The following is a 17396-nucleotide window of genomic DNA, read 5'->3' as shown; positions in this document are numbered from 1 at the left end:
CCTTAATTTTAGATTCTTTTCCCATGTAGGTCATTACAGAGTGTTAAGTAGAGTTCCCTATGCTATGCAGTAGGTTCTTATTAGTTATCTATTTTATATCTAGTAGTGTGTATATGTCAATCCCAGTCTCTCAATTTATCCCTCCCTCCCTCTTCCCCCTTGGTAACCAAAAGTTTGCTTTCTGCATCTTTGACTCCATTTCTGTTTTGTAAATAAGTTTATTTGTACCATTTTTTTAGATTCCACCTATAAGCAATATCATATGATATTTGTCTTTCTCTGATTTACTTCACTCAGTATGGCAATCTCTAGGTCCATCCATGTCACTGCAGGTGGCATTACTTCATTCTTTTTCATGGCCGAGTGATATTCCATTGTATATATATACCACATCTTCTTTATCCATTCCTCTCTCAGTGGACATTTAGGTTGCTTCCATGTCTTGCCTATTGTGAATAGTGCTGCTATGAACATAGGGGTGCATGTATCTTTTTGAATTATAGTTTTCTCAGGGTATATGCGCAGGAGTGGGATTGCTGGATCATATGGCGGCTCTATTTTTAGTTTTTTAAGGAACCTCCATACTGTTCTCCACAGTGGCTGTGTCAGTTCACATTCCCACCAGCAGTGCAGGAGGTTCCCTGTTCTCCACACCCTCTCCAGCAGTTATTGTTTGTAGATTTTTTGATGATGGCCCACATTTCCCTTTTTTAATTCAGTGTTTTCAGGTGTCCATAAAACTATGGGTATATTATAGAAGTAATTGAACGTCTGAATAATTCTAGGACTAATATGGCAAAGGTTCTCAACCAGGGGCAGTTTGTCCCCATGAGACATTTGGCAGTGTCTGGAGACTCTAATTGTCACAGTGAGGGGAAGCCACTGTCATCTGGTGGGTGGCAGCTGGAGATGCTAGTGAACATTCTACAATGCCCAGGATAGGCTCGCACAAAAAGAATGATCTCTTCCCAAATGTTAGTGGTGCTGAGGTTGAGAAACCCTCTTGTAAAAGGAAAGATGTATACACAAATACAAACACACAGTATTAAAAAGGCGTTCTCAGACGTGCACTTTTTCTTTCAGCAATTACAATTCTAACTTAATACAGTTTACAATGTCCTTATGCAAAGTGTATGAAGAGTATTCTGCTCTTGACTGACATCTAGTGAGACATTTAAAAATAAAAAGTAAAACTGAAGGTTGAGACTGAATAAGCATGTAAATCAGAGTTACTACTAATTGTTTTTCCAGTCTTAGGAAATTCACAAATAAGTAGACTAGGAAGAGAGGAAAGATTTGTTTATGGCTGCTGAGAAATTATAGCTGAGAAGTAGTATGTGGTAAATTCTTACCTGAAGTATTGTATCTCCTTTGTCTTTTACTTATATTCTTGATTTAATACTAGAGCTTAGGATATGAAATCTTTCTTTTGATAGTTTTCTGAATAAATGCTGAGTTACCTATATGTAAGACTTTTTATATTTTGAAAATTGCCTAAAATCATAGAATTTTAGAGCCAATTGGGACTAGGTGGTTTAATCCAGTTTCTTCACTTACAGAGATTAAAAAGTTCAGTTTCAGAGATATGAAGTGATCTTTTTTGTTGTCTTACAACTTGTTAGGCCAGATCTTGAACTGGAACCCATAGCTCCTGACTTCTAGTCGAGTATTCTTTCAGGGTGAGGGGAAGTAATTAAGCACGCTTTAAAAAAAAAAAAATTATTTATTTATTTTTGGCTGAGTTGGGTCTTCGTTGCTGTGCACAGGCTTTCTCTAGTTGCGGCGAGCGGGGACTACTCTTCGTTGCGGTGCACGGGCTTCTCATTGCGGTAGCTTCTCTTGTTGCAGAGTACAGGCTCTAGGTGCACGGTCTTCAGTAGTTGTGGCATGCAGGCTCAGTAGTTGTGTCTCGCGGGCTCTAGAGTGCAGGCTCAGTAGTTGTGGCTCACGGGCTCAATAGTTGTGGCTTGCGGGTTCAGTAGCTGTGGCTCGCAGGCTCAGTAGTTGTGGCTCGCGGGCTCTAGGGCACAGGCTCAGTAGTTGTGGCGCACGGGCTTAGTTGCTCTGCGGCATGTGAGCTCTTCCTGGACTAGGGCTTGAACCCGTGTCCCCTGCATTGACAGGCAGATTCTCAACCACTGCCCCACCAGGGAAGCCCAGGCACACTTTGGATTCTCTTTAAAGCTTATGTTTTTTTTTCAAACTATGAATATTAAAACTGTTAAATTCTTATTTCCTTATAAAGAATATATACACCTGTATATATGTTTTAAAATGAATGAATTAGTATTTATGTTTATAAATCTCATGTTTAATTTATAAGCGTTATGCCAGTTTAAACATGGATATTTCACATTTTTCACAGGCGACAACACCTCCAAATCAAGGGCGGCCAGATTCTCCTGTCTACGCTAACCTGCAAGAACTGAAAATATCCCAGTCGGCTCTCCCCCCGATCCCTGGAAGCCCAGCAATTCAGATTAATGGAGAATGGGAAACTCATAAAGATAGTTCAGGGCGTTGTTATTACTATAACAGAGGAACACAGGAAAGAACTTGGAAACCCCCTCGCTGGACTCGAGATACAAACATAAGCAAAGGAGATTCCCAGAGTCCAGGAGATCAAGAGGTATGAGGAGTTAGGGGGTCAACCAATGAGTTACCGAGCTTTTTCTCTTTTTGTTCCTCAAAGAAGTGAATAGGTTTGCTTCTAACCCTTGACATCTCTAAGATACTAAATCTTTTTTCCACGTTTTATTATATTACTGCTTGTCGCTTCCTAATCTCTAACTAGTGGACAGCGTCTAGCCTTGTAGCATGCTTACTAGTTCCAGAATTAACTGGGTTAATGTTGCCTAGTGGCAGTAGTTTCCCTCATGCGCTAGAAGATACTAATTCAATCATTGTTGTTGCCCAAGGAGTGACATCTTTTAGAAAAAGGAGAGAAAATATGTGATATGATTTAGCCAAACAAATAAAAACAAAGTTATTTAATTGACACTTTTCTTTATGGTTTGGTGGGGCTAGCAAGATACTTGTCAGTTTTTGTTAGAGATACAAGATCACTTTTTGTTTCTATGTAGGGGAAATAAGTATAATTCCTTTGCTGCGAACAAAGGACCACCCTCTAAGTCTGACAATTCACTCTATATCGTTATTTTCTCTAACACGTGTCCATACTGTCTCCCCACCTGCCTTGGTTTCACTTCCCTCCCACCTCTCAGAGGGTGGTGAGGTGAATTGGCCAGCGGCGTTTTGAGAAACACTTATCTCCGAGGCCTGGAGAGAGTCCTTGGGACTGTTCAGGTGTGCAGGAGAAGCTTGGGTAGCGTGGATAGAATGGAGTTAAATCCTGCTGTTTGGTAGACGGCGGTCCCTGCACCTGCACAGGACACCTGCTCTTAGAGAGAGCAGCTGGCTTGTACAGTAAGAACAGAACTCCAGTTGTAGGTAGGAGCTGGAGAAATTAGGTAACACATCCTGTATCTAGCAGAATCTGGAAGCTTTTTATAGTTAACGACCCCTCGTCTTATCCTGTTTTTCAGTTGGTTATTTATAGCTTTGCTTTGGTGGTAACTTGTACTTTTAGTATTCAGGAATGAGGTGGGAGGATAGTGAGAAATTGTTCATGTGTTACTATAATAGGAAAATGTTAGAAAAGTGATTTGAATTTGTGTGTCCAGAAAGATTTGAAAATAAGTTGTCCTGTGTATCAATAATAAAGTAAAATCATATAATTTGGAAGAATTGGGGTAAGGGCTAAATTGTAGAATAATTTAAAGAAATTTGAAGTATACATGGGAACTTCAACAGCCCTTCTTAGCTTTCTATTTCAGTGACTAGATGAGAGTGATTAGTGTTTCAGAATCTGAGCTCACACCACTCACTCTCTGCAGGTATCGTGTAAAGTAGGTATTTCCAGAGTGGCTGGAGCATATCTTCCAGTAACTTCTTGAGAAAGGTTGTGCATGGGAGGTAACATTGAGACTTTGTGTGTGAAAAAGTCTGTATTCTGCCCTCCTGTTTAATCGATAGTTGGCCTGAGTGAAGAATTCTAGGTTGGAAATCATTTCTTCTCACAGTTGCAAGGCATTTTGAACTTGACTTTATGGCGATCTCGGTCAGCTGCATGTGGGGTGTCTCCAGTGTTGGAACCAGTCGGTCTTCCCTTTCAGACTGACCTGTCTCTGCAGAAGTCTTAACACTTGGACAGTAAGGGCCGCCTGGGTCTTGGTACCCGGCGTTTGGTTTGCACATAGTTCCTTAGTCTCCCCTCTTTCTGTTTGGTACCTGCGTCCCAGTCGTGCCTGTTGTCTTCCAACTCAGAATCCCTCTTGACAGGGAGTAAAACTCTACACTTGGGCTGGAATAAGGGAGGGATGCACACCTAGTGGCCAGGCATGAGGAAGGGGAGTCTGGCGATTTCAGTCCTCAGTTCAGTACCCTCGGTTCCAGGAGGACCTAATACTGTCACTTCCTGGGCCGTTTGAAGATTTCGCGCTGCAGACCTGTTGCATTTCATCTTCCCTCCCCGGCACCCATCCCCCCCCACCAGTTTAGATTCTGCTTTCTTTGCGGATAATTTAGGGGTTTGTTCATCTGCTTCTCAGCCTCCAGAGTTTTGTGGCTGTTGTGTCTCCTTGTGTTCTCCCTGTTCTTGGCGGTTCGGGTCTTTTTAGGCTTGTTTCGATACTTTTATTTCAGTAGGGTTAGAGAGGGAGCAGATGCTCGCCCTCTCATCCTAACCCAGAAGTTTGTTATTTCAGTGGTTGCGCCTAGCACAGTGGTCCTCACGTGGGGCAGTGTTGTCTCCGGGGGGACCTAGGCAATGTCTGGGGGCATTTTGGGTTGTCACAACTCAGCGAGGGCTACTGGCTCCTCGTGGGTAGAGGCCAGAGAAGCTGTTGAGCATCCTGTGGTTCACAAGACAGCTCCCACCACGAGGAACAACCTGGCCCTAACTGTCCACGGTGCTGCTGATGAGAAACGCCTCCTCAGGAGTTGTAACTGGCGCACTTACCAAAGTCCGCGGTTAATCAGCTCTTCTTGCTCCTTTTGAAACCATACAGGAACTGTCCGCGCAGCGGTGCTCTTGTTGTTTATCTCTGTTCTTAGCCCCTTACTACTTGTTCCACGCGGTGGCTCAAATTACCCTCACGCGCGCCACTTTTTTTCACATTTCTTAGGCAGATCAGACTACCTTGGATAACCTTATACTGACCTAAGTACCTACTTCTAAATTCCTTAGTGAGCCTCTGTTAGTGATAGAATCTTAGTTCTCATTTGCCTGGAAATTTGTTTTTCATCCTTACTTTTGAAGAGTATCTTTACCTGGTGCACAGTTCTAAGCTGATGGCTTTTTATCTTTCCCTTGTTCGTTGAAGACTTTATTCTCATGTTTTCTGGCTGCCATTGTTGATGTGGAAGATTCAGCTTGTAGATCCCTTCCTGTGGGTGGCTTTGAGGATCTCGTGTCTGTAGTTTCACTATGATGTGATTCGGTGAAGTTACCTTTTTTATTTCCTTCCGGGGCTTTGTTGGGAATCCCAAATTTGAGGCGTTCCATCTTTGATTAGTTCTGGAAAAACTCGAAGGCATTGTCCTTATACAGCTCCGGTCCCGTTTTCTCTTTCCTCTTGTCTTGGGACTTTGATTAGACGAACAGTTAGTCTGCTCGCTCCGTTTATCATGTCTCTTGATTTCCCTTATACTTTAACATTTATTGCTGTGTCTCTCTCTGCTTGTTCCCAGTCATTTCCAAGCCAAGCTCCTGTTTGCTCTTTTTCTCTTCATCATGTATGTTTGTTTGATATTAAACCAACCCTTGAATTTAAAAAATGTGTTATTTTAAATTTGTTTGGGGAGCTTCCCTATCTTAATTACTTTGAGAAGTTTGAAACATACAAAAAAAGTAGAAAGAATAGTATAGTGAGCTGCCAGGTCCCCTTCATCTGGATTTACAAGTTGTTAACACTTTACCACATTTGCCTTGTTACTTTCTCCCTCCTTTTACCCTTCTAACTCTGCAGTAATTTTTTTCTCTGAATCATTTGGACCAGACAACATTATGTTTTATTCTCTAAGTATAAGGACTGTTTCCAGCAAAATCTTTTTTTGTGTGTGTGAAAAATACTTTATCATACCCAAGAAATTTAATATCAGTATATTATTTAATACAAAGGTAATGTTCGTGTTTCTCACTTGTCAACTCATATCCTTTATAGTTTTTTTTCCTGCAGTGAAGGATCCAGTGAAGGATCATATATTGCATTTATTTGTCATATCTTTCTTAAGTCTTATTTTCTACTTTATTTTTGCTAATTTCAGTATATAGTCTTTAAGAGTCTGAATATGCTGTTCTTCTGCTGACTCTCACTCATGGTGTTTGTTTTACATCGTGTGTGTGTGTGTTTTTGTTTTTTTTTTGCGGTACGCGGGCCCCTCAGTGTTGTGGCCTCTCCCGTTGCGGAGCACAGGCTCCGGACGCGCGGGCTCAGTGGCCATGGCTCACGGGCCCAGCCGTTCCACGGCATGTGGGATCTTGCCGGACCGGGGCACGAACCCGTGTCCCTTGCTTCGGCAGGTGAACTCTCAACCACTGCACCACCAGGGAAGCCCTGTGTGTGTGTTTTAATGTGAGATTATAGTTGTTGGAAATTCATATATAGCAAGTTTAATGCTAGGGTTGAAAGTTGGTTCCTTCAGAGAGGATTTGCTTTTGTTTCTGCCAGGTGCCTGGGGAAACTAGTATGCTGTGAACATTTGAAACTAAATTTTCAGTTTGCGTTTTCACAGGCCACCTAGGTAGTAGTAATTTTGGATTGCATGAAGAGTGGCTTGTTGCGTTCTTCCCCCGTTTCCCCTGATTAGTCCTGTGATTTTCCTAGCATGGAATAAAGGGCCAAGATTTGTTTCTGATTCACCCCGTAAACTGCAGGTATAATTCTTTGGGGTCCCCTTTCTTTCTTGTGGGACTCACTGCCTTAGGTTGTTCCGAGTCCTGTTCCCCAGCACTTCTGCATGGCCTTGAAAGCTAATGTTCTAGTTCAGGATTTGGCAAATGCCATCAAGGAGAAAGCTGCCTTTTTATTGTACTTACCTTTCTGGATTCTTCTTCTTCTTCTTTTTTTAAAATAAATAAATTTATATATTTATTTATTTGGCTATGTTGGGTCTTCGTTGCTGCACGCAGGCTTTTCTCTAGTTGCGGCGAGCGGGGGTTACTCTTCGTTGTGGTGTGCGGGCTTCTCACTGCGGTGGCTTCTCTTGTTGCGGAGCATGGGTTCTAGGCACGCGGGCTTCAGTAGTTGTGGCTCGCGGGCTCTAGAGCGCAGGCTCAGTAGTTGTGGCACATGGGCTCAGTTGTTCCGTGGCATGTGGGATCTTCCTGGACCAGGGCTCGAACCCGTGTCCCCAGCATTGGCAGGAGGATTCTTAACCACTGCGCCACCAGGGAAGCCCTCCTTCTTTTTTTTTTTTGATGGTTGAATAATATTTTCCTGTACAGATTGCCTTCTTTTACTGTTTCTAAAAAATTTTACTGTACCTCTCCTATATGAGCTTACATTTTAAGTGGTCTCAATTAAATTAAAATAAATCCTGATTTTTGAGTTAGGTTTTTCATTTTTTAAAAACGTTACTGTTACAAAACATATATAGTTCACTCTACGTAAGACTTCTGTTAAGTTGTCTATGTCAGTTTTTGTGAACGTATTGCTAACATTAGGATGTTTACGTATGTTACTTCTACAGCATTGAGAATCTACACATCTTAGTGTTTCAGACCAAATTATGGTAGAAAATCCAGTCTGATTGAGTAGATTTAATTGTAGAAGATATTTTACCTGAACGTGACCCTGGAAGGGTCATTTGCACATTAGAGTTAGCCTAGTAAATATTACATACTGAATTTCTTAATCTTTCTGTATTGTGTTTGTATTTTCTCAATATTATTTTTTCTTCTTTCAAAGTGTAGTTTTGAATAGTTTTAAGAAGCATTTGGTTGAGTGAGTTAGGAAAACTTGACAATAAATTAGAACATAAAATATAGTGTTACAAAGCTAGTGTCTTTTCTCCCCCCATCTCCATCCCACACGCTTTAAGAAAATAGTTGAACATATATTGAGCACTTTCTGCGGGGCATTTGGCTAGGAACTTGCAATAAATCGGTGAGAAGTTTCAAGAATCTCAGTCTACAGAAGTGCCCTCACTTCCTGCTTTGCTTACACATGGATGTGTGCACACACACACACGCACCCCTGTCATTTTTTAACCTGATTTCAGTTCAAAAGCAGCATTAAATAGAAGGTAGCATTTGATCTCTCAGTCTGAAAACATTGTTCTCAATTTCATTATAGTAAATTTTTCTAGGCTTGCATTAATGCAATAAAATAACTTACTAATTTCACCTTACCACTTAACAGTATACCATTAAAAAGACTAAACAATTTGTTTTGAAAACTAAATATTTGAATATATTCAAGATACATTAGTATGTGTAGCCAAATAAAGTCAATTGCTTAGATTTTCAACTGCTGCACACACACACACACACACACACATATATATATGTTCAAAGAAGAAAAATCCTTATGTTTCTGACTATTTATAGCTTCTTTCATCAGAAGAAAACTACCACAGCGTTTGTTACAGCCAGTCAGATAGTCAGTGTGGTTCTCCTCCAAGGGGTTGGTCAGAAGAGTTGGATGAACGTGGGCATACCTTGTATACCAGTGACTGTACTAATGAAAAGGTACTTTCTTTTTCTCTCATCTAGTTTTCTTGGCACATTCCTCTCATAAAATCATTATGTACTGAAGCTTTTTTAGTATTTTTAAAACTCATGAAAATATTTTCTTGTAATTCTGTAATCATGTCAACTGACAATATGAAAACTCAGTGTAACTACTTATTCATGGTTTTAAACTGCTTCCAGTTACAGTAATGTTTGTGGTGTCAACCTGCTTAAGACAGACCCTTTGAAGAGAAGACCCGTTGAGTGTCAATCTGCTTACACTTCTTCAGTAAACATATTTCTTTGTGTTTTTCTTGGGGAATAGTTTTTTGGGAATAGTTTTCTCAACATGCTGTTATGACATACCACCTCACTTCCTACACTCCTTTTTCTTTTATAACCAAGTTACATAAAACAAAAACCATGAATCTAGTATTTTATGATTCATCAACCAGTTTGAGAATGCATTTTGAAATTTTATGTGTTTATCATCAGAGAAGGTAATGGGTTGTTGTGCTAGTTTAAAGAATAAGACCCTTGGGAATAAATGGAGATATGCTTTTTTTAAAAAATTAATTAATTAATTATTTTTGGCTACACTGGGTCTTCGTTGCTGTGTGCGGGCTTTCTCTGGTAGTGGTGAGTGGGGACTACTCTGTGTTGCGGTGCGCAGGCTTCTCATTGCGGTGGCTTCTCTCGTTGTGGAGCCTGGGCTCTAGGCGTGCGGGCTTCAGTAGTTGTGACACATGGGCTCAGTAGTTGTGGCACGTGGGCTCTAGAGCTCAGACTCAGTAAGTTGTGGTGTGCAGGCTTAGTTGCTCCACAGCATGTGGGATCTTCCTGGACCAGGGCTTGAACCCATGTCCCCTGCATTGGCAGGCGGACTCCTAACCACTGCACCACCAGTGAAGTCCCTAGTTTACTTATTTTTACCAAACTTAAAATGCAAGTCTGTTAGTATAGGTTTTGTTATATTTCTTTTGCAATGGTCTTGAGCAAGTAGAATAAAATTCATGAGAATGTCATCTAATATCTCTGGTTGTATAGGCTTAAACTCAATTTTATGTACATTTAAAATATAACACCTGTTTTGTCTTTATAGTGGCTCAAGCATGTTGACGATCAAGGTAGACAATATTACTACAGTGCAGATGGATCTCGGTCAGAATGGGAGTTGCCAAAGGTAATAAACATTAACACTGGATTTCTGTTTAGAAATAGTAGATAAAATAATATCTGAAAATGGTTACAGCAGATTCACTTTTAAATTTTTATTCAACTTCTAAAAAGCAGCAGGACTAGTTTTTTCAGAATTCATCGAGAATCCTTTGGCTAAATTTTTCTAAGATGTGCATTATCTTATAGCTATATAATACTGATAATCCCTATTTAAAAATTCTTTTGGTTTAACTTGAAATCAGTTTTTCATTGTTCCTGGATACAGTGTCCCCTTCAGTGCCAATAATGCCAGTAGTTTCCTTGAATATATTGCGTCTTCTACGTGAAGTTGGTCTTATATTTTTTTTTAAAGAAAGAAAAGCAACTCAGTATTCAAGTTTATTCTTGTATGTAGATGTGTGTTGTAATTGAGTCAGTCATTAGCAGCTTGTGGCAATGAGATCTAGGGTCTCATTGGCTCTCTCTCTTTAGATAAGTGCACCAGGGCTGAGTTTATCTAAAGCAGTAGGTTTCATAGTTGGTCATATACTTATCACTACTAGTATTCAGATAATTTTAAGTGAAATCTGAGCAAACATTTAAATTTTAATTGGTACATTATTTTAATGTTTTAGAAGGCAAGTGTAAGTAGCAGACATATCTGTAGTGTCAATTACCAGATAGACTTTAGTTTTCTTTGTCCCGGAGTAAGTCAGTTTAAAGAAAAATATTATTAGTATAAAGATACATGGATATAGAAAAAAAATAATTGAAATATAAAGTGCAGTGGATATTGTAAACTATAGACAGAGGGATAGGAAGGTAACGAATATTAAAGCATAGTTAGGAGAAATGGAAGATGGGTGGGAAGTTTCCTACATTCATATATCAGGAATTCTAGAAGAAGAAGATGGAGGAAATGGTAGAGAAATAGTATTGGAAAATATAATTTCTGGGAATTTTCTAAAACTAAAGGAAGGCATGCACTTTTTATTTTCTATCATTTTTTTTTTTTTTTTGTGGTACGTGGGCCTCTCACCATTGTGGCCTCTCTCGTTGCGGAGCACAGGCTCCGGACGCGCAGACCCAGCGGCCATGGCTCACAGGCCCAGCCGCTCTGCAGCATGTGGGATCCTCCCAGACTGGGGCACAAACCTGTGCCCCCTGCATTGGCAGGTGGACTCTCAACCACTGTGCCACCAGGGAAGCCCCAGGCATGCATTTTTAACTGGAAAATATGCCCTCAATACAGACCAGGAGAGAGAAAAAGAAATACACATGTTGACAGATTTTACTGGATCTGTGGAAGTTCAGCAGAGGAGACAATCTTAAAAGCCATCAAAGGGTAGACAACCAGATTACCTGTGGTGTCAGACTGCAGCATTGGACCCATTCCTTACCCACTCCTGTATCAGTGCTGTCTGCTGTGTACCTTTGTAGTGGCCTCCCGCTGTGGATGGGGCGTATTGTCCTGCTGTTCAGATCGCAGCATTGGACCCATTCCTTACCCACTCCTGTATCAGTGCTGTCTGCTGTGTACCTTTGTAGTGGCCTCCCGCTGTGGATGGGGCGTATTGTCCTGCTGTTCAGATCGCAGCATTGGACCCATTCCTTACCCACTCCTGTATCAGTGCTGTCTGCTGTGTACCTTTGTAGTGGCCTCCCACTGTGGATGGGGCGTATTGTCCTGCTGTTACCATCATGACTGAATCCAGTCTAGTCATGTGACTTGCTTCCATTGGTGGGACATGAGCAAATGTGTCACAAACATGGTATTGAAATGGGCTTGTGTGCCAGGGCTTGCTCTTCTACTTCTGCCACTGCCATGAGAGGCATGCACCAGGCTAGCCTCCTGGACCCAGAAGGAGTAAATACATTTTAGGAAAATGAACAGAGCCTCAGAGATCTGTGGGAAAATACAGAAGATCTAACATTCATTTCATCAGAATTCCAGAAGAAGTGGAGAAAGAGTGTGAGGCTGAAAAATATATGCAGAAACAATGTTTGAAAACACCCAAATGAGCAAAAGACAAATCAACAGGTTCAAGAAGCTGAATAAGTACTAAACAGGATAAACTCAAAGAAATCCACATCCAGATGCATTGTAATCAAATTTCTGAAAATTAAAGAATTCCCTTTTTCCTCCTCCAAAAAAAATCTTGAAAGCAGCTCAGTGAAACAACATAGTACCTATAGAGTAATAATGATTTGAATGGCATGGATGTCTTATCAGAAACCGTGAAGCCCGAAGGAAGTGGTGTAACATTTTACAAATGCTGAAAAAAAACCCTGTCGACCCATAATTGTACATCCAGCAAAAATATCCTTCAGGAATGAAGGTGAAATGAAGACATTTTCAGATGAAAGTAAACTAAGAGATATATTACTAGCAGTCTTGTTCTCAAAGAATTGCTATAGGAAGTCCTTAAAACAGAAGAGAAATGATAAATGAAGATAACTTGGAACATTATGAATGAAGAAAGTACAATGGGAAGCGTGAATATCTGAGGAGAGTTTTAAAAATTATGTTTGACCTTTAAAGCAAAAATTATAACATTTCTGAAGAAGTACTCATTGTAGGCGGAGATGATATTTAAAACAACTATATCATAGAGAGGGGAGAGTACTATGATGTAATTGTTGGTAAGGTTTCCACATTTCACTTGAAATAGTAAAATGCTGATATTGGTAGACTGAGAGAAATTAAGTATGTACATTGTAATCCCTAGAGCAAGCACTAAAAAACTGTAACAAGAGATAGACTCAAGAAACTACAGGTAAATTAAACTATAGTAGTAAAAACTCCTCAGGGTAGTCCACAGGAAGGCCAGAAAGGAGAAACAGGAATGATAAACAGAACAGAAAACAAATAAAATAGACTTAAATCCTAACATATAAATAATTACATTAAGTGTAAATGGTTTAAACACAGCTGTTAAAAGATTCCTAGAAATGACAAAAAACCATGACCCAACTATATGTTTCTACAAAAAGATCACTTCACATGTAATGATATATTACATCATGCTAAAGGTTATTTATCATATAATCAACAGTAAATCTCATACTTCATGGTGCGATTACAGAAGCTTTGCCAATAGAGTTAGGACCTAGACTGTAACTTTCCCATCAGTGTTTCTATTCAATAAAATAAGAAAAAAAAAATGAATTGAAAGATTCAGTTGTTCTTTTGATTATTAGAAAATCAGGAGATTCGGCAAACTGAAGAGTGATGATATTAAAATCAACCTAAAAAGCACCCATGTCTCTAATAAAAAGTCAATTTGAAAATGTGATAGGAATAAAGATCTTTTTTACATTAGAAGCAGCAGCAACACTAAGAAGAGTCATAACTAAGAATACGCCTGCAGAAGGTTTGGTTTGTAAGATCTTAATGAAGAAAATTTCAGAGCAGAATTGAGGGACATAAAAGTTGACCTGAAATGGTGCAATACACCATTATGACCTTGGGTTGGGACACTTAATTTTATAAATGTCCCCATTGATCAGTAAGTTCACTGTATTTCCATTTCCTGTCGCCGTCCCTACCTTTTTTTTGTCTTGAACTGATGGTAAATTTTATTTGCAAACAAAGGTCTATGAAGAACCAAAATGTTCCTAAGTAGGGAGAATCTGGGGGTAGGGATGGGGTTCCTGCTGTAGTGATTAAGTTGTGGGCACATGTGTAGAGAAATAGACCAGCAGAACAGAATAGGAATCTCAGATGCGGCATCACAAATTAACAGATAAAGCGTGGGCTGTGCAATAAATGTTGGGAAGATTATTGGTTATTCACATGAAGAAATGAAATAAACATAGATCTTGACTTCACACCTAGTAATTAATTCCAGGTAGATGACAGTTGTCAACGTAATAAGCAAAACTTTAATAGCTAAAGAATATGTCAAAGAATATCTTTGACTTCAGAATGGGAAGGATTTCTTAAACGAGACTATATAAGGAAAAATTATAAAGGGAAAGATGGACAGATACAACTACATAAAATTCAACAGAACACCTTTTGATACAAAAGATACCACACACAAAAGGCAAGAGATGAGCTTCAGACTCGGAAAAGCTACATTCAACTCACGTAGCTTACGAAGCCTTAGAAGCCTAAATGTATAGAGAGCCTCTTGGTTCTTTCTGTACACGCTAGTGAGAGAGAGAGAGCCCAGTCAAAACCAGGCAAAGTATATGGCCAAGCAATACGGAGAAGAGGAGGTTCATGAAGTAAGCGTATGAAAAGATGTTCAAATTTATAAGTAATCAGAGAATGCAAAAGATAACATTTCACTCTTCTAATAGAATTTTAAAAATGTGTGCACGTGTGCATACATTTATTTTTTATACACAAATGCATATAAGTTCAACAGTACCAAGTAGGGCAGTCCAAAGTATTATGTTCTGCCGGTAGAAGTGTAATTAGTACTACCACCTCGGACATGTCCATTTACAACAGAATGGTTAAATCGTGGTATCTGCATATAATGTAGTGTTACACAGAAGTGAAACACAAATGAGTTAGAGCTGCATACTCACCGATATGGATGCAGGTTTTTTTGTTTTAATAAAAACATGTTGAGTGAAAAAGCAAGTTGAAGATTGATGCATGTGATATTCCACTTTTATAAAATCTAAAAGCTTACAGGCACTGTGTATTTACAGATACATACATATGTACTAAAGTGTAAAGTGCGTGAGAATGGTGAGCACTGAACTATATGGTACTGTCAGGGAGGGAGGGAGAGGAATGGAATCTGGAAGATGTCTTCAGAGGACTCTAGTATTTTTTTTCTTTAAAAAAAAAAGGTACCTGTTTTATGTTAGATATGCTGAAGCTTGTGGTGGGTTTTTTATTATAGTCGCTGTTCTTTTGTATGTTTGAAATAATTCAAATAAAATTGCAATTAAAATTCTTAAAAGAAAAAAGGTGTTCTAAAAAGATTTCTAAAATGTTGTTTTAGCCATCTTGTTTAACTATACGTGTGTGTGTGTGTATTTTAGCTGTGGTGTCATCTTATTTTTCTTTTCTCTGATTATGTGACACTTTATTTTTGTCTTCTGTCTACACTAGATTTTATATGACATTTTATTGGTGCTTTATTTGCTTTTATCAACATACTGTTGCCTAATAAAATTACCAGCACCTTTTAAATTGTGAATATTACCCAGTTTAATTTTACATTATTTTTCTTGCCCCTTGGAAAGGATTTCTAAACAACTGTAGTTATAAAGCTCAACAGCTAGGGTAGGTATCCATTAAAGTTCATACACAAGCTTACACGCATCTACACATTTTAATTATTGCTAATGATGATTGTCTGGAAGGAGCTCTGCTTAATAACTCGGTCTCTCTTCACTTAGTGATTTATGGCGCAGAATTTTTGGGGGGGAAGCCTTTAAGCTTCGTCTTTGTTCATTCTAGAAGTGATCCCTTTGTTAACTTCTGTGACAGATTTTACATACACCCGCATGTGCTTGCCCGGCTTTGGCAAGTTTTTAATGTAAAAAGCGAGGTAACAGCTTTGGAAACAGTTTGGGGGACCTGTCTGGACTCATTTTGGAAAGTGAAGAAATGGCATATTATGGAGAAAGATGTTGGAAGGTTTTTAAATTTTAAAAACAATATAAATAATGTATTACTGAGATTTAGTAGTGTAACATATAATAAGACATTTCACTGAAATTACGAGTCATTAAAATTTAAGATTTACTGGGCTTTTTAGAGAAGTAGATATTAGGTATCCTTTGGTTTCAGGAGAAGGATGTATCCCTTAAAAAGTAGATGAATTTTCTTTCGTCATTTTATTATAATTATTTATAATTTATTAAAACTGCCTGTATAAAACAGCATAACCCTTAAACCTCGCATTTCTCAAATGTTTATGCCTGGTGGTCTACTTGACATTTCAGACACTCACAAGACCTAATACCTTATTGATAATGTGTTCTTTTTTTTTTTTTTTTTTTTTAGCTATCTACCTTACGTTTGGTAGTGTATACATGTCCATGCCTCTTTATTGCTTTGTCACCGTTTACCCTTCCCCCTCCCCGATAATGTGTTCTTAATTTTATATTTCATTTTCAGTTGGTAGTTATTACTTAGCCTTTGTACACAAGTGATATGTTCAGGATTGGTGTTTGGAAGGAGTACCACCTCTGCCTTTTGACTCGGTTATGTTTCACCACTTCAGAGAAACAAATAATAGTGTGTTTGGCCTATATATGGAAAGTAAAAGTAAAAACAAAAACTCCTTTAAATGTGAGAATACTGTTGTATATGAAAGCATCTTTAAAAAAACCTAAACCACAAATTGAATTCATGTGGATTTTCGAAGTAGAAGGAACCTTAAAAAATTAATTTGTCCAGTGACCTCATTTTATAAATTATAACTACTAATATTTATTGAGAACCTATGAGGGCTACATCTGGCACTTTTTATACTGCTTAATCCTTAGAACCCTATTTCCATTGTATCTGTTTTATAGTTGATGAAACTTAGACTAGGTGTTTTGCCAAAGATAACATTAACTTGGTCTCCCCAGCACCCAAGTCTGTGATCCTCTTGGTTGTGTCACAGTGCTGGCCAAAGATGACAAAACTCAGGTTAGGGTCACATGGTGACTTTTGCCTAACACCATGTGTCACTCGGAGCCAGCATGTTTAGATTCCACTTTTGTTTCTATTATTTATGAGGTATAATTTGTTTTCTTCAGTATAATGCCTCATCTCAGCAGCAAAGAGAAATTATTAAAAGTAGGAGTCTGGACAGGCGGCTGCAGGAACCAATAGTGCTGACAAAGTGGAGACATAGCACCATTGTGCTGGACGCCAATGACAAGGTAGGACCTTGCGAGACCATCTGCTGCGAACTTCGCCAAGTTCTTTATGCTGTGTTTTCTCCTCAGCTGAACCTCATACCTTGGTGATGCCTGCTTTATTGTGTGTCATATCAGTTAGTCCCGGAGTGGGGTTTGGTATTGAAGTTTTTTGATTTTAGTAGGTGACAGGTTTTTTTTCACAATCTCTTTTTAAAGTCACATATCCGTTATTGTTTGTCTTCAGTCTCTAGGAGGTTTAACGGTAAAGACGTTTAACTAACTTTCCCATCCCAGGGAAGATTGGAACCCTGCTCCTCCTGTTTCCCTAAGTGCTATTTGCACAAGTGCTTCTGAGAAGGCATGTTCTCTGTTTCAAATAGGGAATGGATTTTTTTTTTTTTTTTTTTGCGGTACGCGGGCCTCTCACTGCTGTGGCCTCTCCCGTTGCGGAGCACAGGCTCCGGACGCGCAGGCTCAGCGGCCGTGGCTCAAGGGCCCAGCCGCTCCGCGGCATGTGGGATCTTCCCGGACCGGGGCACGAACCCGTGTCCCCTGCATCGGCAGGCGGACTCTCAACCACTGCGCCACCAGGGAAGCCCCAGGGAATGGATTTTGATGCAAACATGAAATTGGAAAAGCCATGAAGTTTTGAATTTCCTTGTGAGTTACATCTTTACAT

The 17396-nt window shown here is 39.4% G+C and overlaps 1 protein-coding gene and 1 long non-coding RNA gene across 10 annotated transcripts in view; one reads left to right on the top strand and one right to left on the bottom strand.

Annotated features, from left to right (window-relative positions):
- The window catches only part of LOC125963619 (uncharacterized), a 687634-nt gene that overhangs the window by 116142 nt on the left and 554096 nt on the right, over window positions 1–17396 (bottom strand). The gene's annotated exons all lie outside the window — the stretch shown is intronic.
- ARHGAP12 (Rho GTPase activating protein 12) overlaps window positions 1–17396 on the top strand; it is a 109884-nt gene that overhangs the window by 57515 nt on the left and 34973 nt on the right. For 5 of the 9 annotated variants that reach the window (XM_004278632.4, XM_033403492.2, XM_033403490.2 and 2 more), the window contains 4 exons: window positions 2366–2629; window positions 8612–8752; window positions 9837–9917; window positions 16613–16738. In XM_004278632.4, the coding sequence (XP_004278680.1) occupies window positions 2366–2629; window positions 8612–8752; window positions 9837–9917; window positions 16613–16738 (612 nt within the window). The remainder of the gene's footprint in view (window positions 1–2365; window positions 2630–8611; window positions 8753–9836; window positions 9918–16612; window positions 16739–17396) is intronic. The other 4 variants (XM_004278635.4, XM_004278634.4, XM_033403493.2 and 1 more) reach the window with 2 other exon arrangements.

This window comes from Orcinus orca, chromosome 2 (genome assembly GCF_937001465.1).
Source record: "Orcinus orca chromosome 2, mOrcOrc1.1, whole genome shotgun sequence".
Classification (NCBI taxonomy): Eukaryota; Metazoa; Chordata; class Mammalia; order Artiodactyla; family Delphinidae; genus Orcinus; species Orcinus orca.
The sequence above is the reverse complement of the archived record's forward strand: the minus strand, read 5'-3'. Positions and strand labels throughout refer to the sequence as shown.